Here is a 24,760-nt window from a genome sequence, read left to right on the forward strand (position 1 = left end):
ACTGTATACATAATAAATAAATCTTAAAAAATAAATAAATAAATAATTTTATGGTTGGGGGTCACTACAACATGAGGAACTGTATTAAAGGGTCACAGCATTAGGAAGCTTGAGAACCATCCCCTTAAAGTAATATCAACTATTAGTTCTTTCTTTCTTTTTTTCGAGATAGGGTGTCTCTGTGTAACAGCCCAAGTTGTCCTGGAACTAGCTGTGCAGATCATGCTGGCCTCGAACTCACAGAGATCTGCCTGCCTCTGCCTCCTGAGTGTTGGGACTAAAGATGTGTCGTCACTGTATGGCTAGTTACTTATTTCTTTTTTATTATTATTATGTGTATAATATTCTGTCTGTGTGTCTGCCTGCAGGCCAGAAGAGGGCATTAGATCGCATTGCAGATGGTTGTGAGCCACCATGTGGTTGCTGGGAATTGAACTCGGGACCTTTGGAAGAGCAGGCAATGCTCTTAACCTCTGAGCCATCTCTCCAGCCCCCTAGTTACTTATTTCTTAATATTAGCTCTGATCTTCAACAAAACATACATGGCTCTAAGTTTCCCCACAAAACTTCACCTTGAGATTTCAACTGTGTGATCCTCCTCCCTGCCTGCATTTTGGTCTTTATTATTATTTAGTGTTTTGTTCTCATTGCTGCATTTGCAAATGAACTTATAATTAATCTCTTCCACTATAATTTCAGTCATTAGTCAACCAAAGTTTTCACAGCAATCTGACATGCAACTTTCTAGGACACTGAGGTATAACAAGTAAAAGTAAAGTCTTCTTGGTGGAGCTTGCATTCTGGGGCAGCAGAGGATATAGTACTGAATCTACTCAGGGACATAAATGAAGGGTTGAAAACAGCTCAGTGGTAAAGTGTTTGCCTAGCATGTACAAGGACCTAGGTTCAAGACCCAGTTCTGAAAAACAAATTGTAAAGTAGAAATTCTAGTGGGAAAGAAGCATGGGCTAGGTACTCTAACTAGGAGAGAGAAGCATATTGGGATAAGAATGGACTAACTGGTAGGTCAAGTAGGGCAGGGTGAGGTAGAAAGTCAGACAAAAACTAAGGAAAATAAGCAGCTAAGTATCAGAATGCAAATACCGAAGCAAATCCAAAACAAACAAAGAAGCCTAACCAGCCGAACCAACAAACCTCCAAAAACAAGCACCTACAAAAGCAGCATGGCTGCAACTTCATTTTGAGATGAGGAACTGCTAGGTATCTCAGCCTAGCTACAACCTGTGATCGCCCATCTCTGGGGAGTGCTGGGATGGCAGGTACTGGTCACCACTCAGGGCAGTTACTATCTTAAAAATCAGATATTCGTGCTTTAGAGGTGGATGATGCAAGTTGGATATGGGAGCAGCCTAAGGGGGCAGAGGTAGGCAGGTCACTAGGAGTTCCAGGCCAGCCAGATCAGAGTGAGATCTTGTCTCTAAAAGAAAACTAAAGTGCTCAGGCAGACATCTGTGAGTTCAAGGCCAGCCAGGACTACTTTATAGTGACACTCTCTCACTAGAATCAGGTGTGCTGGAATGCATTTATAACCTGAGCACTTGGGATCACGAATTCAAGCGTTCAAAGTCATACTAGGCAAGTTATGTATAGCAAGTTCCAACCTAGCCTGAGCTACACATTGAAGCCTTATCTCAAAGAAAATGAAAATAATAATAAGAAAACAACAAACCAGGTTGTCCCTGGCCTCATTATCTTCTAAGTCTCTGTGCCTCCCAAATGCTAGTATTCCAGGTGTGGACCCCATACCTGTTCTGCTGATGACTTTAGTGGCTGTTTTTCCTGTAGGGTTGCAGCTGCTTGCCAAAGATACCCAGTGAGCAAAATGGTAATTAGAACCAAAATGGCTGGGGACATGAGATTTGATCTCTTGTGGTCATGCTGAAGACCCTAAGCAAGTTAGATGATGAGCACCAACTAATAAGCAACAGGGGACAGTATCTGAATTTTGTTATCCAAAGATTGGGAATGTTATTGGTGGAATGCAGTATAGAAATTTTTTTTAGTTAGGAATGCTTAAAACAGCAAAGCATGACATGGACTGTTTCCTTTGTAGCAGCCAGTGGTTGCCCCTTGATTTGATGTTTTGTTTTGTTTAAGGTCTCACTATATAGCCCTGGATGACCTGGAACTTGCTCTGTAGACCAGGCTGGCATCAAATCCAGAGATCCTCCTGCTTCTGCCTCCTGAGTGCTGGGGTTCAGTGTATAACGACCACATCCAGTGGTCTTTTATTTGTTTTTCAATATTTATTTTTATTTACGTGTTGGTGTGCATGCGAGTGTATGACATGTGTGTGAGTGCCAATGGTGACCAAAAGAGGGCATCAGATCCTCTGCAGCTGGAGTCTTTTAGCCAGCATGGGTGCTGGACACCAAACTTGGATCCTTTAGGAAAACAAGAGGCATGCTTTCACTAGTTGGCCTGGAAATCACAGTAATCCACCTGCCTCTGCCTCCCCGGTGCACAGGTATAGTAGTCAGAGGTCCTTAATGGGTCTCGGGCCAAGGATAAATAGCTCTGTGGTAGAGTGTTTGCCTAGCATATACTAGGCCTGTGTTCAATCCCAAGTGGGAACCAGTATGGGTGTCATTAGGCTCAGGAAGGTGTTGACAGGACTTCCATTCTTTCCGAAGGCCCTGAGGAAAAGCCGTGGCCTTACCTTTTCTAGTTTCCAGAGACAACCTGTGGTCTCAGCTTCTGCTCATCTCCTTCCTTTAGCAACCTGGAGCCAGGACATGCTCACATGTCTCTGATTTTCTTTGGGGTTAACCTGAACCCATTTAGATAATTCATGATGCTTTCCCTATATTAAGGTCAATCTTACTTCCATTTGCATGTTAGTCCTTTGCCATGTAACCCAACACAATCACACATTCTAGAGATGTGATGTGTCCTCCTTTTTTTTTTTTTTTGTTGGCAGGGACATCCTCTCCCTACCTTACTTATTATCTGGATAATCATTTGACCTAATAATTAAAATGAGAAAGGTAATGGAGTAGCCACAATAGTGGCCTAGAATACATTGTTCTGATTGGTGTTTTATTGGTGTAAATTCTAGTTTTGCTGACCTGACAGATATTACAGAAATTCTGTTTCACAAAATAATTTTGAAACACTCTTCCCTTGCAGGCTGTATTTGCCGCAGCTTTACAGCATCTTCTGCTTTGCTGAGTAAGTTGACTTTCTTGTTTACATAATGCTGATTTTTATACTTTTCATTTTTTGAAATTAGAATAGAATTGCACCATATCCCCCATTCACTTTCCTCCCTCCAACTTCTACCACACACCTCTCTTGCTCTCAAATTCATGGCCATTTTTCTTAATTGCTGTATATATGCATTTGTGTATACGCACATATATAAATACCTATATATATCACTAGATATGTATGTGTGTATCCCTAAATATATGTGTGTATCCTAATATGTATGTATGTGTATATGTTCCTAAATATATGTGTATTTCTTGATATATATGTGCATATATGTAAAACAACGAAGAAAAAGAGGCCATGAATTTGAGAGAGCAAGGGGAGTATATGGAAGAGTTGGAGGGAGGAAAGTGAATGGGGATGTGTGTGTGTGTCCTAAATACAACCTGCTCTGTCCATATAATGGTACTTGTATGTATATATCTTAACATCACTTTGTAGACCTACTTTGCGATAAGCATGTTTAGAAACTAATTTGTCTTCTCTCTTTTAGCCAGAACCCATATTAATTATGGAGTCAAAGGGGATGTGGCGGTTATTCGGATTAACTCACCCAATTCAAAGGTACCCAAACTTTTTTCAGTTAATTTCTACCAACTACATTTATGAATCCTATCCTAAATAGAAATGAAATCTGCCTGTCTGGAAGTGGGCCTGTCACGTGATTTTAAGGTTTTGTTAGTTATAGGCAGATGTTCCTGTATGAGAATCCCTTCTTGAGGCCAGGGGTAGTGGTGCACACCTTTAATCCCAGCACTGGGAAACAAAGACAGGCAGATCTCTCTGAAGCCTCAGCCAGCCTGATCTACATAGTGAGTTTCAGGTCAGGTAGAACACAGTGAGATTCTGTCTCAAAAAAAAAAAAAAAGAAAGAAAAGAAAGAAGGAAGGAAGGAAGGAAGGAAGGAAGGAAGGAAGGAAGGAAGGAAGGAAGGAAAGAAAGAAAGAAAGAAAGAAAGAAAGAAAGAAAGAAAGAAAGAAAGAAAGAAAGAAAGAGGGAAAAAAAATGTCCTTCTTGGTGGTGTTCACCTTTAACACCAACACTGTAGAAGAGGCAGGTGGGTCTCTGTGATTTCTAGACCAGCCAGGCCTACTTAGTGAGACCCCATTTCAAAGACAGACAACACACAAAGAACTCCTTCTTATTGACTCTAGGTGTCAGATTAATATCAAAGATTAATAAAACTAGCCTGTTATTGTATAGGATAAGGATGATAGAATGTGCTTGTTGATAAGACTTAATCCGCCTATTTTAAACATGAGGTGATTAAATCTACAGTACCTTCCTGTTGTAGTATTACTCATGTAGACACTTGGCTCTTGAGCTTCCTACAGGTTCTGAATGACTCATGCAGGCCACATGCTCGAAACAGGTTATGTGAAAATGGAACCTGGAGCCGGGCGGTGGTGGCGCACGTCTTTAAGTCCAGCATTTGGGAGGCAGAAGCAGGTGGATCTTTGTGAGTTCGAGGCCAGTCTGGTCTACAAGAGCTAGTTCCAGAACAGGCTCTAAAGCTACAGAGAAACCCTGTCTCGGGTAAAAAAAAAAATAAAGGGAAATGGAACCTGGATCTTGGCAAATTCAACAGTGTAGATAACAGAACCTAGTTTTGCCAAGAATAATCTATTGCAGGGGTTCATTCTTTCCCCCATATCAAATTGGTATAAAGGTGTCTTACTATTTTTTTTTTTTAAATAAAATCTTACAGCCAGAGCCCTATATGACATAGAAGAGATTGAGCCAAGCACCTGAGAGGCACAAATAGGAAGAATTCTAGGTCATCCTCAGCTACAGAGTACAAGGCTAGCCTGGGCTATATAGAACCATGTAAGAAACAGGAGGACCTACATGAAGCAGTTGACAACTCTCACACATTAGCAGTTATAGGAGCCAGCCTTTCACTTGTGCTGGTCTAATACGGAATAACTTAGGATTCAAACTTAAGATTTTTCCCCTTAATTTTCTGAAGTTGAATATATTTATAAAGTGAAGACTATACTGTGTCTAATTTTGCTTCTTTTTTTTATGTTGTATAGATTCCCTCCTCCCCCTGGGCCAATACATATTTGTAGATTTATTTAATTATACCTGCATCTGATCCAGTCTGCTAGGAATATGACCTCATGATCACTTTTTTAGTTTAGTTTTTTTTTAGACAAGGTCTCACTGTGTATCCTGGATAGCCTAGAACCTTCTGTGTCCTAGGTCAGCCTCAGACTTGTGGCAGTCCCCCTTCGTCTGCCCCTTGAGGACTAGAGTTTAGAAGGAAGCACCCCCATGCCCAGCCAGCAGAGTCCCCTTTTTTCTGTATTGTGTGTACATGACATACTTGAGGGTGAGAGTGAAATTGAGTCTCTCCTCCCACCTTTACCTGGGATATAAGGATCAAACTTGGATGGTTGGGCTTGCATGGCAAGCATGTTTACCCATTGGGCATCTCTCCAGCTCTTGAGACCTGTTTTTAAAGGGAAGGGTACTAGTTGGGTTTCAGAGGGGTTTTGGTCTGTCTGTGTTTTGGTTTTGGTTTCTTCATTTTCTTCTTACAATATGTCTGCTGCATGAACATATTTGACAGTGGTAGTATGTCTATTATACTTCTAGTTTAAACCCTTAGACGTAGCTGTTTCTCTTGTAGGTAAATACATTGAATAAAGAAGTACAATCAGAGTTTGCAGAAGTTATGAATGAAATCTGGGCCAATGACCAAATCAGAAGTGCTGTCCTTATTTCATCAAAGCCCGGCTGCTTTGTCGCAGGTGCTGATATCAAGTAAGTTTATCTTGATTAATTACATATTTCTATCTTTAAAAGAAGATAGAAGTAAATTCTCCAAAAGTTGGTTTTTTGAAGTTATTTTCCTGAGTTTAATAAAGCTGATGAAATAAAGGAACTTGTTGCTTAAATCATAGATGACTAAACACAGCCTTTCTTGCTAGCCAAAAATAAATGCCCCGTTTTCTTCCATCATACCAGAAAACATTTAAAAATTTGGTGGAAATCCCAATTCGTATAACCATTTTGGAGCACAGTTTGTCAGTACTTAGTAAAATGAAAAATACAAGGGCTAGGGAGATGACTGGTGGGTAAAATACCTGCTGCTAGGCCAATGACCTGAGTTTGATTCCCAGCATCCACACAAAAGCTGGGCATGGTGAGTTTGATGGATCGCCTTGTCTCAAAAAGAAGTGAAAAAGCCACCTGAAGTTGACCTCCACGTTTGCCTGCACAGTTGAGCAAACATGCAGATACACACACACAAGGAGTGGGAGGCAACATGTATGTTCCAGCCACATACTCTCATCTAGGTGTATACTAAAGAAATCTTAGTCTCTATTCATAAGAATCTGTGTGGAAGAAGTCATTCCTGTGTGTGGGTAGAGATAATGAAGCCTTTGAAACCAGCTGCATGTCACTAGGGAAACAGTAAAGACTACAAAACAGCTGAACGAGATTAACTAGATCCAGAACATCACCCTAGAATTGTCTGATCTGTTAGCAAAAATATTTACCAGGTGATGTTAGAGCTTTGTGATCAATAGTTTGTTAAGGAAGCAAAATAAATTGTGTAACATGTTCCATTTTATGAACTCATTGCCAATATTGATGTATGCTGAGATAAGTATGTAGTGGGTGAAGTATTATACAAAGTAGGATCCAGTTTCATCTCTCCTTTTGTGTTCTTTTATGTGGCTGCTACAGCATGCTAGCCTCTTGCACAACCCCCCAAGAAGCAACACGAATATCACAGGAAGGACAGAGAATGTTTGAGAAACTTGAAAAGTCCCCAAAGCCCGTTGTAGCTGCCATCAGTGGATCCTGCTTGGGAGGAGGACTTGAGGTATGGATGAATCCCAGAGCTGGATAGATGCTGTCCCACTCACTGGTAGGATGTGCTGCTGTGAACCTTGGGCTATTGTTTCTCCTGCAGGAAAGTCTTCCAAGTAGGATTGGCTTGATTTTAGCTATTAAACGTCTGCATGGGTTTAATTCTTAATTCATGACAAGCAGCAAGTGACACAGAGCACGTGAGCCAAGGAGCGCTGTTTCCATTGACAGCTGTGATTTAAACTGCACCATGAAGTCTTTCTCATGGCTGCATACCTGGCTCAGACTCAGGGCAAAGATCAGAAGTGGGATCTGTGTTCTTGTTCTTAAGTCTGGTTGACCTTCAAAGCATAATATATGTTTAAGTCTCGTGAGAGAGAGTTTCTTGTGTATAGTAAAGATGATAAGATTAAAGAGAAGAGATTCTTTTTTGTTTTGTTTTTTGAGACAGGATCTCACTGTGTAGGCCTGCCTCTGACTCCAGAGTGCTGGGATCAAAGGTTACCTTCAGGAGAGTTTTAAGGAGAAGAGCAACCTGAAAGGGTTGATAAATCATGACAATGGTAGAAGAGGTAAATGGTAGAGTGCCGGATGTCAGCCTAACAAATCATGGTTTATTTTGTGGGGCATTCCTACTTTATAAATAACATTTAGACCTGCCAACCTAGGTGCTAAAACGTTACAGTTACATTTTCTAACTTCTAATTTTTCTTTCATTTCTCTGAAGCTCGCCCTAGCATGCCAATACAGAGTAGCAACAAAGGACAGAAAAACAGTACTGGGCGTTCCTGAAGTGTTGCTGGGACTCTTGCCGGGAGCTGGAGGTACCCAGAGACTGCCCAAAATGGTGAGTTTAAGAACACCTAATGCCATGAACATGAGCTATACATAAATACCCTTTGGATTTACTCCATCTTCTACAAAGTACATAATATAGACACTCACTGTAAAATTCAGAAACCAAATAAGTTAGGAGTATAGAGGATTATTGAGAGATTTTTTTTCTTCATTCCTGATAGTTTTTCAGTTCTACAGAATTGTTGTTAAAGGATTAAGGTGATAAGCCTTGCTTTTCCAAAACATTAATTGTTCCTCCTCTCACGGTATCGCCCTAATAGTTTTTCAAAGCCATGGGTCATAGTTCATGATAAGTATGAGACAGCTTTCTCATAATTCTCTGATTTAGACCATGTCCTTGCTGTAGTCAGAGGACCAAAAAAGATCAGTAAGCCTCTGAATTTCTAGGAAAGGAGAAGGAGAGTCATCCCTGGAGGCTGCGGAGAGATTTCCTATCAAAGCAGAGGGCAGAGCCTCGCAGCGCCCAGCACTGTAGACTTCTCAGTGAGAAGGGCACAATGGAGCAGCTGAGCCTAGAAGCCCACACAAGTGCAAATGGAGAAAGGAAGGTTTTGCTTCATTTGGTTGGTTTTGATTTTGATCAAAAGCTTCATCCTGTAGCCTAGACAGGCCTCAAACTCTTGTCTGTCCCCCTGCCTCACCCTCCTGAGTGCTGAAATAACACATACCAATCTAGTTATCAAAATAAATAATACACATTTCTTTGTAAGAATTGTCCAGAAGATGTCTTGACACAAAAAGTTTTGTTGAATTTCATTTACTTACATTACTAGGAGTTCTTTCACTTTTGTTTTTATGCTTTTTTTTGTTATTGTTTTTGGTTGCTTTCTTGTTTGTTTTTTTAAACCAGGGTCTCTTTATGTAGTCCTGACTGTCCTGGAATTCACTGTGTAGACCAGGCTGGCCTAGAACTCAGAGATTCTTTTGCCTCTGCCTCCTGAGTACTAGGATTAAAGTTGTGTGCCTCCATACCTAGCTGGTTTTGTTTTGTTGTTGTTGTTTTGTTCTGAATCAGAGTCTTCTCTACAACTCAGACACACCTTGAGTCTACCATTCTCCTGCCTCAGCTTTCCAAGATTATGGAACAAACCATACACTTGGCTAGAGATCAGTTTTCTACAATACTGTATCAGTTGAGCTGCATTGTTAATTCTCAGCATTAACTTCCTGAAAATTGAACCCATGGTCTTATGCATGCCGAGCAAAGACTACCACTGAGCTACACCCTCAGCTCTAGTTTTAAATACTGTGTAAATGATGAAAATAAATTGAGAATGACAGTCTACAATTTTAGTTCATATAAAATGAATTCTCCACCTCTCCAGTTCCTTATGCTATTAAATTTAAAAGATATTATAAAAGCATTTTTTTCTTCAACTGGACATAATCTCAAAACTTAAAAGTGTGTAAGTATATAAAATTTAATTTAGTGATAAAAGAACATAAAGCTGTGGGTCTACAGAGTTAGTTCTAGGACATCCAGGGCTACACAAAGAAACCCTGTCTTCAAAACAAAACTGGTTTGACTTTTCTCCTTATTTTAGAAAAAAACGATTATGTTTATTTGTTTATATTGGGTGTTCATGCACTCGTGTGCAAGGGTGCACACATGGAGGTCAGAGGACATCTTTCAGGAATCAGTTCTCTCCTGCCATGAGAGTTCCAGGAATTAAACTCAGGGTGTCAGCCTTGACAGCAAGCATCTTTACCCACTGAGCCCCTCCCAGCCCCACGTTTCTTCAAAAGTTTGTTCACTTGTGATTTGTAAACTAACTTCCGCCCTCATTTTCCCCCTGTGCCCTGGCTCTCGCTTGCATGTTAGGTGGGTGTTCCTGCTGCGTTTGACATGATGCTGACTGGTAGAAACATTCGTGCAGACAGAGCAAAGAAAATGGGATTGGTTGACCAGTTGGTAGAACCGCTGGGTAAGTGTTAGAATGACTCAGAATTGGGTCTTATAGAGTTGCTTATTTCCTGAAGGATTTGATCACTTGAATATTAGTTTGGATGAAACTCAAAACTCTTAAGAAGTAACGGTATTTTAGGAGTGACATTTTCTGAGAGCTAATACTAAATCAGTTTTTTTTCTTTTGGTTTTTTGAGACAGGGTTTCTCTGTAGCTTTGGAGACTGTTCTAAAACTAGCTCTTGTAGCCCAGGCTGGCCTCAAACTCACAGAGATCCACCTGCCTCTGCCTCCCAAGTGCTGGGATTAAAGGCATACGCCACCACTGCCCGGCTAATACTAAATCATTTTAACCCCCACCCTGGTTTCTATTTATTGATTATATGGATGTCAGGAACATAGGAATCAGTTCAATCATTAGTGTTTAATTATAAATTAGCTGTATTACTATCCATGTGTAAGCCTCCCTTAGTCCCTGGTGGGAGGATCTTTGTTTTATTTATTGTTTTTATTTTTGTTTGGAGCATGTGGGATCAAACCAGGGTCTTCTGCACGCTGGGCCAGTACTCTGTCACTGAGCTATATCCCCACCTGTGTTTTAATAATAATAAGCACAGGAAAGAGCCAACCTCAGAATGTTAATATATGGTATCTACTTATGTGCTACTTTCATGCAATTTCTGCTAGCAGTAGAAACCTCTAAAATGTACATTCATCTCCTGGTATTTTTTAAATATCATCATTAGCTATTACTTAAGGCTCAGTGTGGTGGTTTATGCTTGTAATCCAGCATTTAAAGATTGAAACAAATGAATCATGAGTTTCAGCCACGTTAGGCCACATAGTGTAGAAAGTTCTAAGCCAGAGCTACATAGTGAGACCATACCTCAAGAAAATAAACAGGAGCTATTGAGATGCTCAGGGACCTGAGTTTAATTTCTAGGATCCACATGGCTAGAATAATTTTCTTAACAAACGGTGCAGAACATTGGGTATTGGTAGCAAAAGAAAAAAGACACTGCATGTAAATTCTAACTTAAAGTGGACCACAGACCAATGTCAAAGAGACAAAACCAGAACACTTTCAAAAGAGAGCAAAGGAGGAAATCTTTGTGCTTTTTAAATCAGAAAGGCATTAGATACCAAGCCAGTAGCATGATCCACAAAAATCTTCAAAATACCAAAATAATAAAAATCTCTAGGGGCAGAGAGAGATGGCCCATCTGGTAAAGACATTTGCCACACAAATCTGGTGACCTGAATTTGACCTTGGAAACAATATAAAGTTTGAAGGAAAGAACGAACTCCACAAAATTATCCTTTGACCACCACATGTAAGCCACGGCATGTAAGCACATGAGTGTACACATGTACACAAACACACACACAGACAAACTAATGGTGATATTGAGCCAGCCTTTGCCCCTGAAAAGTAAACTCCACTTAAAGATAACACATTATCCTTTTTACAAATTGCTAGCTTGATCACCTAAAAAAAAATTTTTTAAGATTTATTTATTTATTTATTTATTTATTTATTGTGTATACAACATTCTGCCTCCATGTATGTCCCCAGGCCAGAAGAGGGCACCAGATCTCATTACAGATGGTTGTAAGCCACCATATGGTTGCTGGGAATTGAACTCAGGACCTCTGGAAGAGCAGCCAGTGTTCTTAACCTCTGAGCCATCTCTCCAGTCCTGATCACCTAAAATTTTATAAGTGATTTTTATGCCTGGCAAAGAAAGTTAATGGTGTCATGGCTAATTATGTTTCCTTACAGTATTTGCATGATGTTAGTATCAGGGTAATGCTGGCCTCATAAAATTAGTTGTGGAATATTCCTTTCTCTTGTTTTCTGGAAATTTTTGTGTAGAATTGATATTTCTTCTTACTTAAATACCTAACATACTTAACCATAAAGTCATATATGGGCTTGGAGGGTTGTTATTTTTCTTTTGTTTTGTTTTTTGTTCTGACTAAAATAGTTTTAGGGTTTGTTTCAGGTTTCTTTGTTGTTTGTTTAATTTTTTATTATTTTAGACTTAATTTATTTTCTTATGAATGTTTTGCTTGCATGTATTTCTGTGCACATGTATGACTAGTACTCACAGGGGTCAGAAGAGAGCAACTTGACTATAATTGTAAACCACTATTTGGGTGCTAGGAATCAAACCCTGTTCCTCTGCAAGAACAGCAAGTGCTCTTAACCACTGAGCCAGCACTCTAGCCCCTTGCTTTTGTTTTTTGAGGTTTTGTGTGTGTGTGTGTGTCTGTCTGTCTGTCTGTCTGTGTATGAGTATCCCATCATGTGTGTTCAGGTACCTCTGAAGGCCAGAAGAGGGCATTGGCTCCCATGAAGCCAGAGTTACACGTGGTTGTGAGGGGTCACCTGACTGCTGATGAAGCCTTGAACAAGCAGACTTTGTGGAGCCTGGCAGAGGAAATGGCATGGAAGTAGGGGAAAGTGCCTTTAAGATTCCTTTTCTCCTAGTATAGCTAATGCCCTAAGGCCAAGAGACCTAGGATGGAAAGTATACGGGCTAGGAATGGAAATAGAGTGAGACCATTGCCATCCCAGGAGACCTGTCCTTATCTGTACCTCCCTCGAGGACTGTGGTGCACTGGCCACACTCCAAGTGTGGTATAAGGAAGGCAGTGTTTCCCATGCCATCTTCCCAGTCTCACATTCTTACCCTCAGGGAGAACCTCAGCTGGTCATAGTTCTTCGCCTAGTAGGATGGCCTTTGTTCCTAAAGGTGTAGACCACCAGCCGTCCTGTGCTGATGTTCTTTTTGTGCTTCTTTTGTGGATGTGCTGCACAGTGCTGGCCAAGGCTGGCCCCCTGAGTAGACCTGTTGTTACTGCATGCTCAGCAGCATTCTGTGTACGGTCTGGTGACCGTGGCCACCCTGCCAGATTATGATGCTATTGACTTTTCTGGATTCTGAGTTTTGGCCATTTTGAAGTTAAAAATTTTGTTCTGGTCCCCCTTCTCTGCTTGAGTTCAGACAGGACAGCCGTCTTACTAGAGGAGTAGTTCTCATTTGTAGTAGGCTTTTCCTCTTGAGATCTTGTTCCCTGAGTACTTCGGGAGCGTAGACGCCTTTTTACACTCCAGCCGCTTCTTCCCGTGTAGTCGTGCAGACTTTCAGTAGAGAATGTGGGTGAGGTCTGTCTTCATAGCCCAAAAATTCTGTTCTTTGGATTTCTCAGCTTTGCCACTTTTGTTTGTTTTGGGGTGCTAAGGGTGGAACGAAGCCTCACACGTGCTAACCATATACCACTGAGCTGCACACATAGTCTAATTCCTGCTTCCTATAGGCTCACAAGCTAGCAGGTGCTATAAGTGGGAAGTTAGTTTCTGTCTTAGGGTCACAATTACTTTGATGAAATACACTGACCAAAACCAAGTTGGGGAGGAAAGGGTTTATTTCACCCACAGTTCCATAGTCATCATCAGAAGCAGCGAGGACAGGAACTCATTCAGGGCAGGAACCTGGAGGCCGGAACTGGTGCTGAGGCCATGGAGGGGTACTGCTCCCTGGCTTGCTCAGCCTCCTTTCTTAGAGATCCCAGAACCACCTGCCCAGAGACAGCACCACCCACAATGGACTGGGCCCAACCCTATCCATCACTAATTAAGAAAGTATCCTACAGGCTTGCCTACAGCCCCATCTCACGGAGGCATTTTCTCGAGGTTCCCTCCTCCAGATGATTTTCCCTTGTGTTGAGTTGACATAAAATTATAGCCAACACAGCTGCATGTTGTTGCAGCCCCGTTCTGTGGACAAGTACTTTGTGGACCAGAGATCCCACCAGCTTTTTGAACCTCTCACTGCTGTCCCATCAGGGAAACTGACTTTGTATTCCTCTTCCTTCTAATCTGTTCTCTGTGACCCCAGAGCTCTGATGTCTTATTTTCCCCCTGGTAGCAGCCTTTGGCTCAAGCCAAGTCCAGTAGCCAGTTAGTCCATGCCCCAAGGTTTATGACACACCAGAGAGCAAAGTGACCAATCATGGCCAAAGATAGACTGTTCTCTTTCTAGAACTTTAGTCCTCGGGTTTCTGCAGCACCTTTACAAATAGTTTACAGCTTTCTCGGGTCTTCAATTTCCTTCTAGTTCTGCACTAGTAATACAGACCACACAAGACCTACCACATCCTGTGGAAGCAGAAGACAGACTGACAGTGTTTGAGACCTTTCTTCTACTTAGAGCTCACTGGTGCACCTTTGCACACAATTGTGTCCAGAGTTCCACAGAGCTTAGCACTCGGTGTGAAAGGAGGGCTGTGTGGGAGTTTCCTCTGCCTCGGACTGGCCCAAGCTTGACTTACATTCCAGTCCTTGCAATCATTTTGTTGTTGTTATTTTATTCTGTTTTTACAGGACCAGGAATAAAATCTTCAGAGGAAAGGACAATTGAATACCTAGAAGAGGTCGCGATTACTTTTGCCAAAGGCCTGGCTGATCGGAAGGTCTCTGCAAAGCAAAGCAAAGGCCTGATGGACAGTAAGTGTCTTTGTTAGCAGCGCACAGCTGGGCTTTGAGAGATGCTGCCTAAAAAGAAAAGAGAGAGGGGTAAATGTATTATCTATGCTGTATGAAGTCAGCCTTAAAGAGCACCACTATGCCTGTGGTCAAATCCTCAACCTGATACTGACTGTTAAAGCCATTGTTTAAAGGCTTGTTATTTTGGAAGATTTTTAACATTAAAACAAAAGTAGATTTTAATGGTATAATAAAGCTGCAGTCCCCAGAGCAGGCCTTAACCTTAACATGGAACAAGTAACTAAAGCCCGTTAAGACAGCGCATTGTAGGCTGGGCGGTGGTGGCGCACACGTTTAATCCCAGCACTTGGGAGACAGAGGCTGGCGGATCTCTGTGAGTTCTAGGCCAGCCTGGTCTACAAAGGGAGTTCCAGGACAGGCTCCAAAGCTACAGAGAAACCAAAAAAAAAAGACAGCGCATTGTAGAGGCTAACATTTAGGTTGTGTTCCTTCATGTGGCTAGAATACTCCATTGCTGTGGAGTCTGCAGAGCAAATGGACAAGGGAGCCCTGGTTCATGTTGGTGAATAACTACATTTTACCTTACAGAGCTGACGTCATATGCAATGACTATTCCATTTGTCAGACAACAGATTTACAAAACAGTTGAAGAAAAGGTGAAAAAACAGACCAAAGGCCTTTATCCTGCACCCCTGAAAATAATCGATGTGAGTCTGCCCTGTGTACCCACCTTCTCCATATTTCTTCCTCTTTGGTGAAGCAGTACTCTTCATTGTGATTCTAAACAGTGTACATCAGTACTTTTTGTTTGTGTTTTACTTTTTGAGAAGGAGTCTCACTGTGTAGCTCTGTGTAGACCAGACTGGCCTGAAACTCAGAGATCAACCTGCCTCTGTCCCTAAGTGCTAGGATACTGCCCAGTCAGTATAAAATTCTTGTTTGTTTGTTTGTTTGTTTTGTTTTGATTTGATTTGATTTTCAAGACAAAGTTTCACCATGTATGCCTGTCTGTCCTGGAACTTTCCTTGTACACCATGCTGGCCTCATACTCACAAAAATTCTCCTGCTTCTGCCTCCCAAGTTCTGGGATTAAAGGTGTGCACCACTATGCCCAGCTAATGATAATTTTCTAAGAAGACATTCCCACTTCTATATTTATTAAGAAAACCTAATGATGTAGAGGCAGCATGAAAAGATGAAGGAAGATAATTAAAAGGTCTTTAAATTTAAAATACTTTAAATTAATTTTAAAAACTTTACAACTTAGAGCTTTTCAGACTGGGAAATTCAAGAATGTGTAATCACAATTGGAAAATGCAGAGCTATATAGAGACCCTGTCTTAAAAACAAACAAAAACAAAAAGACAGTGTGGTACACATAATCCTAGCATTCTGAGAGGCAGAGGCAAGCAGATCTCCAAATTCAAGACCAGCCTGGTCTACATGGAGAATTATAGAATAGAGAGACAGTCTCAAACAAACAAAACAACCAAAAAAAAAAAAAAAAAAAAAACAACAACAAAAAAAAAAAAACAAAAACTGGCGAATGCATCCATTAGAGAGTACATTTTGAGTAGAAGACTGGAGACTACTAACACATGAAACATGGGCTAGGGTTGATCTCTGGCAGACCCTTTGTCTGGCTTGTAGAAGCCTCTAGATTCAGTCCCCAGCACTACAGGAAAATAAGATGAAACATGACACCCACATCTGCTTTCATCTTAACAGTCTGGGCTGGGGCAGTTCAATATGTGTGGTAAGGCCGTTAGCCGTACAAGATGTGAAACAGCAGACAGTAATGCACAGTCATCGAGATGAGGAAGAGACTCGTGGGATCTGGCCTGAAAAGAAGTGCAGAGTAGGTGAAGGGAAAGTCGGGCCAGGCAGGATGGGCAGCATGAGGCTGGTGAAGGAGCATTCAGTGAAACCCACTTTTAACAGTGAACAGTGAGGTGTCTCTAGCAGGGCAGACTGAAGTTAGATTTGAGAAGGTTATCAGCAGTGAATCAATGTTAATTGGTCCTGTACATGGTCGAGGGTCAAAGAGGATTAGAGTGACAAAATGAGCTACTAGTCAGCCTGCTGTCTTGGTAAATTTGAGTAAGACTCTGTGCGGCGCGCAACTCTGCCGGCAGAGAAGACGACCACAACAGGATTCTTCTTGGAATGTACTTTATTGGAGCGCAGAAGACTGAAGATAAGATGGAGGCGAAAAGACCCCGAGCCTGATGTGTCATTGCTTGATTGGCTCGGCCCACACTGATGCGATCGTGTGAGCAAGACGTGTGAGCAATTAATAGGTGGATTCAAACCACTCTTGGGCCAGTAGCGAGCGTGCGCAGAAGTTGTTTACTACTAGGGACACTAGCAAACGGCGGCAACGGGCTTAGTGCCAGACCCTGAGAACATGACAGCTGACAGCGCCGTGGTGCACAGAGCGCCATGGCGCGCTACAACTCTGAAATACAATGAAGTAAAAATAGGATGGCAAAGAGAGAGATGATGAGTTTAGATATGACAGGAAATCGGAGTTTAATGGACTTGGGGTCATATGTATAAATTATGGTGTTTGGGTTTGGAGGTCATTTCTTTTTGTTGTTCGAGACAGGGTTTCTCTGTGTAGCCCCGGCTGACCTAGAAGTTGCTTTGTAGACCTCAAACTCACAGAGATCTACCTGTGCCTCCCAAGTGCTGGGATTCAAGGGTTGCACCACCACCGCCTGGTCTGAGGGGTCATTTCTTTGTTACATGGGACAGCGCTTACCCCAGATATAAAGTTGAGTTGTACAGAGTTCTGGGTTACTGTAACTAATAAGATCACACACGCACACGCACGCATGCACACACACACAGAAAGCACAGAGAAGCAAACAGAGAGCACTGTCCTTAGAAAGAAGCTGGAGAAATAGCTTGAGGTTCTCTTTCCTCCCCGGTTCAGCAGCTGCCTCAGACACAGGTGCTTTAGTCCAGAGCAGCTGGCATTCTGTTCCGTTCCTGCCCTCACAAAGCTGGATGAGTGCCCTACTCTTGGAAGCCTGACCACACTGCTATTTTATTCAGCATTATTTTACATTAGCCATTCTGTTCCAGCACTAAACAATCATATTTGTGGCTTTTAGGTTGTGAAGGCTGGACTCGAGCAAGGAGATGACGCAGGTTATCTTGCTGAATCACAGGTAAGATTATCTCCAATTTAACTGTAGAAAACTAAAGACCCATAGCTGTGTTTAAAGCTGAAAATGTATGTACATAAACTATACTATATGTAAAAAACAGACTATATAAGAAAGCTCGCACTTTTTTCTTCCAGTGGTTATTCTTCTGAGAAATGGGATGGTTTCTACAGATGCTTGAAAGTGCTCAGTAATGAGGGTGTGATGAGAACTAGAGCAGCCAGTCGCTTCAGAACCTATCACCTGAATGACTCCAGTCTGTACTCTGGCTGATTCTGTTGTGACAGAATGCATACATTGAGGGCTGGGATGTAGGTCAGTGCAGAGCGATTACGTTTGGCAGGTGCAAGGCCCTAGGTCCAACCCAAGACCACAGAGAAAAAGGGAAAAGCAAACACTGATTTATATATATATATATATATATATATATATATATATATATATATATATTGCTTACTGAGACTTAGAGATGCAGCGTTTTTGATAAATTAGAGAAGAAAACTGTCTTGCGCTCAGAAACAAAGAAGCACACGTCAACCAGTATCGCCCCTTTTGCTTTTCTCGAAAGTTAATGGTATGCTGTCGTTTTGTCTTGTTGACCGTGTCCTTTGCTTTACAGAAGCTTTTCAGTTTCAGGAGGTCCCATTTATTAATTGTTTCTCTCAGTGTCTGTGCTGCTGGGGTTCTATTTAGGAAGTGGTTCTGTGTGCCAATGCGTTCAAGTGTACTTCCCCCACTTTCTCTTCTATGAGGTTCAGTGTGGCTGGCTTTATGTTGATGTCTTTGATCCATTTGGACTTGATCTTTGTGCATGGTGATAGATATGGGTCTATTTTCATTCTTCTACATGTTGATATCCAGTTATGCCAGCACCACTTGTTTTTTTTTTTTAATAAAGATTTATTTATTACATATACAGTGTTCATTTTGCATGTATACTTGCAGGCCAGAGGAGGGCACCAAATCTCATTACAGATGGTTATGAGCCACCATGTGGTTGCTGGGAATTGAACTCAGGACCTCTGGAAGAGCAGTCAGTGCTCTTAACCTCTGAGCCACCTCTCCAGCCCACCAGCACCACTTGTTAAATATGCTTTCTTTTTTCCATTTGATATTTTTGCTTCCTTGTCAAAAATCAGGTGTTCGAAGATGTATGAATTGATATCTGGATCTTCTATTCAGTTTCACTGGACCTCCTGTCTGTTCTTATGCCAATATCAGACTGTTTTCAGTACTGTAGCAATGTAGTAGAGTTTGAAGTCGAGGATTGTGATGCATCCAAAAGTTCTTTTATTGTACAGGATTGTTTTGGCTATTCTGGGTTTTTTGCTTTTCCATATGAAGTTGAGTACTTCTTTCAAGGTCTTTGAAGAATTTTGCTAGGATTTTGATGGGCATTGCATTGAATCTGTCATATCAGATATTTACATTAGATTTCATAACAGTAACAGAATTACAGTTATGAAGTAGCAACAACAATAATTTTATGGTTGGGGATCAGCAAAACATGAGGAACTGTATTAAAGGGTCACATGTTAGGAAGATTGAGAACCACTGGCTAGAACCTTGGCAAAGGTTACCACTCCTCTGCTGTAAAGAATCTGAGGGCTCAGTTATAGTAAAAACCTCTTTCAAAGCTGGTTGTACTGGCGCACACCTTTAATCCCAGCACTTGGGAGGCAGAAGCAGGAGGATCTCTGTGAGTTCAAAGTTCAGCCTGTTCTACAAAGCAAGTTCCAGGGACAGCCAGGGCTACACAGAGTATCCTGTCTCAAAAAACAAAAATAGATAGATAGATAGATAGATGGATGGATGGATGGATGGATGGATGGATGGATGGACGGACGGACGGACGGACGGACGGACGGACGGACCGACCGACCGACCGACCGACCGACCGACCGACCGACCTCCTTCAAAGTGAGAAGTGCTCCAGAGGGGGATAGACAATAAAGAGAGCACCAGTAGCAGGGGAGCTGAAGCTGCACCCGGGTTCACTGAGATGCCTGTGGAACTGAGGCATGGGGTGTTGCCTCTGCTCTGCAGAGAATGAACCGAAGACATCCCCATTACTAGACCCTGAAGTTCCACCTTTCTTTCTTCCCTTTACCTTTCAGAAATTCGGAGAGCTTGCCCTGACCAAAGAATCGAAGGCACTGATGGGACTTTATAATGGCCAGGTCCTGTGCAAGAAGAATAAATTTGGAGTACCACAAAAGAATGTTCAGTAAGCTGCCCTGCCTAGAAATCCTGTGCACTTGCTTTGCACCAAGTGTGTAGGTGTCTGAGCATCCACAGAACTAGATTTGTCCTCAGCCTCTTCTGCCCTGCACACAGTAGAGCTTTTATTTCTGCCCTGCGCACAAGAGAACCTTTATTCCAAGATGCTCTGAGTTATCTAGGTCCTTCTACCAGCTTTACTAAGCTTTCTTTTCTTTCTTTTTTTAAATTTTATGTTCGTTAGTGTTTTGTCTGCATTCATGTCTGTGTCAGGGTGTCAGATCCCCTGGAGCTAGAGTTACAGACAGTCATGAGCTCCCTTGTGAGTACTGGGAAATAAACCTGGGTCCTCTGGAAGAGCTGCCAGTGCTCTTAACAACTGAGCCATCTCTCCAGCCCCTATAGAACTCTCTTATTTCATATTGATTTTCTAGTGGTCTGGTGTAGGTCTTACTTCCCAGACCAAAGGTGAGTAAATACCTACGGGGCATACAGGAGTCCCGAGTTCAGTTCCCAGTACCAGTAAACCAAGTGCGGTGACGTGCTACTATTATCCCTGAACTCAGGAGGTGAAAGCAGGAGGATCAGAAGTTCAAGGTCATTCTCTTCAGGAAGAGTTCAAGGCCAACCTAGGCTACTAAGACCCTCTCTCAAAACAAACAAAAAAGCAAAAACCTAAAATCTACTAGTAAGGAGCCTGAAGTATTGTGGCTTCAGGGCCATGGATTTTGGGAGAAGGGAGAATGACAAAAAAGTTAACGTCACTAGGAAGTCACTGACAGATTAGTCTACAGACAGATCTCTGCAAGATTAGACCTGGTTTCCTGTGAGCTCTGAGCACAGCTGGAAGGTGGTGGAGCTCTACCTTCACAGAAAGACCAGTTCTTTACACCCAGGGAGTTTCACGTTTGTCTTTAAAAATCAAAAATTAAGCAGGTGGTAGTGGCACACGCCTTTAATTCCAGCACTCGGGAGACAGAGGCGGGAGGATCTTTGTGAGTTTGAGGCCGGCCTGGTCTACAGAGCTAGTTCCAGGAGAAGCTCCAAAGCTACAGAGAAACCCTGTCTCAAAAAACAAAACCAAAAAATCAGAAATTTTATGTAGATAGAAATCATCAAAAGCTGTTAGACTTGTGCCCGGTGTGACTGGTTTGTTAGGGGACAGCATGGCTGGTGTTCCCCAGCTACTAAAATGCTTGAGATGCTCACCAGAATCATTTGATCGTCTCCTTCCAGGCATCTAGCCATCCTCGGTGCAGGGCTGATGGGAGCTGGAATCGCCCAGGTCTCTGTGGATAAGGGACTCAAAACTCTGCTTAAAGACACCACAGTGACGGGGCTAGGCCGGGGACAGCAGCAGGTGTTCAAAGGGTAAGTCTGCTGCTTCTACCAGGAGGGAAACTGTCTGGGGCAGGGCGGTCCGCTTACTGTTTTGTTTTTCATCACAGATTCCTTTTTCCTGAACATGAGCCCCATGCTCTATTGTTTTACCAAAGTTTCCTTTGTTGTTTAGAAATACTAATTATTCTTGCAACTCTTTTTCTTATAAATATGATAGGCCTTTCAGTGTTGTAGATATTTTAAATGTCATTTAATTATCCTTTGGTGTGAAACTAATAATTCTCGGGTGTCTGATTTGGCTGAGGTTTGCATGTAGTTGCCAGTGGAGAGGATCCCAGAGCCTGCACACTCTTCTGAGAGGGCTGAGGGGAGGTGTGAGTGAATGTGTGCTGAGCCCTTGCCTGTGAGCCTGTGAGTGCAGACAGAGGCCTGCTGTCTGCAGGCAATACACCGCATCTACAGAAAATCCAAATAACAGCTACACAAGTGTTTTAAAATAACAGAGGGTGGCTGTCCTTCTCCCTGTGCAGTCCCAGTCTTGCTCAGAGGAAGTGGCGTCAGCTCAGCCAAACTGAGGTTGCTTCAGCCCAGTTTTCTACACAAGCATGATGGATGAGCTGGCTGCACTAGACCATCCTGCTTGGGACTTTTTGCCGAGTGAGGGCATTTGTGTTTCCTAAGAGGATTGTGTAGCTTGAACATTGACTGTATAGAGATACTTTATGGTAGAAAGACTATGTGCCTGGGGTCCAACGTGACTTCAAGTGGTAATAACCTCCCTCCTTAATAACCATTTAACCCCAGTATCTCTGAGCACTCAACCTCCTCAAAATGGGAATAATGATGTAACCTCAGATTTTCTAAACCCACGTAGCAACTGTGTGGCCTCCAGTCTCCTATTCTTCCACTCTAAAAATGTGTTCTTTTTAGATTGAATGACAAAGTGAAGAAGAAAGCCCTAACATCATTCGAAAGGGATTTCATCTTCAGCAACTTGATTGGGCAGCTCGACTACAAGGGTTTTGAGAAGGCCGACATGGTGATCGAGGCTGTTTTTGAGGACCTCGCTGTTAAGCACAAAGTGTTGAAGGAAGTAGAAGGCGTAAGTAAGGGCTCCTCACCCTTGACTCCCAGAGGACACTGAGGTGGGGCTGTATTGGGAGGGGACACGCGCCATAGCCCATGTGTGGAGTCAGAGGGTAGCTTGCGGGAACTGTTTCTCTCCTCCACCATGTGGGACCCAGGGGTCAAATTGAGGCTGTCCAGCTTGAGGCAGGTGCTTTGCCTTTACCCACTGAGGTCTTGCCGGCCCCAAGTGTAAGTTTTTATGTGAGTGCACACACACAGTGTGCATGAGAAAGCTCAGGTCTAAATCCTGAGGGAAGAAAATGAAGTACCCTGTTCTAAGCACAGGGCTTGTTAACCTTACTCAGGTAGGAGAGAGGAAGTTTCCAGTGGGGACTAAGGACGCTTTCTCCAGACAGTTTTGGATGCTCTTCTGTGGTGGTGCTCCTTTGGTCCTGCCCCTGAGTGTCCTAATTAGCTCAATCTTTTTTTTTTTTTAACTTTTAAATTATTCTTTGTGTCTTTCACTTCATGCATCTTGATCCCATTTATTTCCCCGTCCCTTTGTATCTGCCCTCTGCCCTTGCAACCCTCCCCCCCACAAAAAAAAAGAATAAAATAAAATATAGGAGAAAAAGAAAGGGGCGGGGAGGAAAAAGCAGTCTTGTCATGGAAGCTGTAGTGAACACAATGAGACACACAGTAAACCCTTTTATCCAGATATCTTTACTTGTAAGCATTCATTGCAAAGAGGCATTGGTCCAGTTCAAGGCCTCTGGTTTCTACTACACTGTAGAGGCTGGACCCTCACTGGGACTCCTCTTAGATATCCTGTTGTGGCCCTGTGTCACAGAGGTCGTGCAGCTTTGTATCTGTAGGACCGGCCCCTTCATGTGCTCCAGCAGATCAGAGATAGGGTAGATGTTGGGGTGAGCCAACCTGGTTCTGGGCCTGGGAAGTTGAGGCGTTGGTCAGCCCACCAGCTGTCCCGACTTCACCACCAGGGTGCACTCTCCAGTACTGCCCTGCTAGTTCACCCCTTGCAGCAGTGAGCAAGGGGTGGGGTCAGTCTTCTACTCTTAACCTCGGGGTCGACTCCCACACCTCCACCATCAGGCCCAGCTCTACTGTGCTACCCAGGTGAGGGGCAGGGACAGCTCTCCCACTCTTAAGATATCAAGGCTAGCTCTCTCATCTGCCACAGGCGGCAAGGTGAGGGGTGTCTAATAGTCTATTCTTAAAATGGGATGACATGCCCAGAGGTGGTGCATGCCTTTAATCCCAGCACTGGGGAGACGGAGGCAAGCGGATCTCTGTGAGTTCGAGGCCAGCCTGGTCTACAAGAGCTAGTTCCAGGACAGGCTCCAAAGCTACTGAGAAACCCTGTCTCAAAAAACAAAACAAAACAAAAACAAAAAAGATAGATGATGTGAACAAGGTGTGTATTTGTTGTGGGTGGTAGAAAGAAAAGTCTAGGAAAGGAGAAATGGCTGTAATCCAAGCATAAGAAAGATCACAGCTAGACTAGCCGAGGAAGTGAACGGTACTGAGTTGGCAATGCTGGTGGCCATGGCTGTGAACTGTGGTGAAGCAGTCATTCGTAATGGGATCCAGTGCCCTCTTCTGGTGTGCAGGTGTACATGCAGATAGTACTCATACAAGCATAAATAAATCTTAAAAAAAAAAAAGAAAGTCCAAAACTTGGGATGGAAGACCTCTGGCTCAGCATCATGCCCATCCTTGCACCTGGCCTTTTGCTGGTTTTAAGAAAATTTCAAAGCTGAGTCTACTGGTGATTCAAGTAGTTGTCTCTTACCCGCCATAGAACTAAGCTGGTTCCTGACAACAACTCGTTTCCATACTTCTGCCGTGTGACCAGGTTCTGTAGAGACAGTGCCCTAAACACCATTTCAGGGCTGTGTCACTCGTGGAAGTGCAGTCAGTCGGCTGGTGGGAGTGCAGACAGTCGGCTGGTGGGAGTGCAGTCAGTCGGCCGGTGGGAGTGCAGACAGTCGGCCGGTGGGAGTGCAGTCAGTCGGCCGGTGGGAGTGCAGTCAGTCGGCCGGTGGGAGTGCAGACAGTCGGCCGGTGGGAGTGCAGACAGTCGGCCGGTGGGAGTGCAGACAGTCGGCCGGTGGGAGTGCAGTCAGTCGGCCGGTGGGAGTGCAGTCGGCTGGTGGGAGTGCAGTCAGTCGGCTGGTGGGAGTGCAGACAGTCGGCCGGTGGGAGTGCAGACAGTCGGCCGGTGGGAGTGCAGACAGTCGGCCGGTGGGAGTGCAGACAGTCGGCCGGTGGGAGTGCAGTCAGTCGGCCGGTGGGAGTGCAGTCGGCTGGTGGGAGTGCAGTCAGTCGGCTGGTGGGAGTGCAGACAGTCGGCTGGTGGGAGTGCAGACAGTCGGCTGGTGGGAGTGCAGTCGGCTGGTGGGAGTGCAGACAGTCGGCTGGTGGGAGTGCAGACAGTCGGCTGGTGGGAGTGCAGTCAGCTGGTGGGAGTGCAGTCAGTCGGCTGGTGGGAGTGCAGTCAGTCGGCTGGTGGGAGTGCAGTCAGTCGGCTGGTGGGAGTGCAGACAGTCAGCTGGTGGGAGTGCAGACAGTCGGCTGGTGGGAGTGCAGTCATTTGAAAACC

The 24,760-nt window shown here is 43.4% G+C and overlaps 1 protein-coding gene across 1 annotated transcript in view; it reads left to right on the plus strand.

The window, feature by feature from the left end:
• The window catches only part of Hadha (hydroxyacyl-CoA dehydrogenase trifunctional multienzyme complex subunit alpha), a 35,059-nt gene that overhangs the window by 4,245 nt on the left and 6,054 nt on the right, over window positions 1–24,760 (plus strand). The window contains exons 2-13 of the mRNA XM_057768505.1: window positions 3,151–3,192; window positions 3,728–3,798; window positions 5,870–6,003; window positions 6,934–7,072; window positions 7,787–7,906; window positions 9,740–9,842; window positions 14,213–14,335; window positions 14,924–15,042; window positions 17,455–17,511; window positions 19,626–19,735; window positions 20,965–21,099; window positions 22,000–22,171. Of these exons, the coding sequence (XP_057624488.1) occupies window positions 3,151–3,192; window positions 3,728–3,798; window positions 5,870–6,003; window positions 6,934–7,072; window positions 7,787–7,906; window positions 9,740–9,842; window positions 14,213–14,335; window positions 14,924–15,042; window positions 17,455–17,511; window positions 19,626–19,735; window positions 20,965–21,099; window positions 22,000–22,171 (1,325 nt within the window). The remainder of the gene's footprint in view (window positions 1–3,150; window positions 3,193–3,727; window positions 3,799–5,869; window positions 6,004–6,933; window positions 7,073–7,786; window positions 7,907–9,739; window positions 9,843–14,212; window positions 14,336–14,923; window positions 15,043–17,454; window positions 17,512–19,625; window positions 19,736–20,964; window positions 21,100–21,999; window positions 22,172–24,760) is intronic.

This window comes from Chionomys nivalis, chromosome 1, assembly GCF_950005125.1.
Source record: "Chionomys nivalis chromosome 1, mChiNiv1.1, whole genome shotgun sequence".
NCBI classification, from domain to species: domain Eukaryota; kingdom Metazoa; phylum Chordata; class Mammalia; order Rodentia; family Cricetidae; genus Chionomys; species Chionomys nivalis.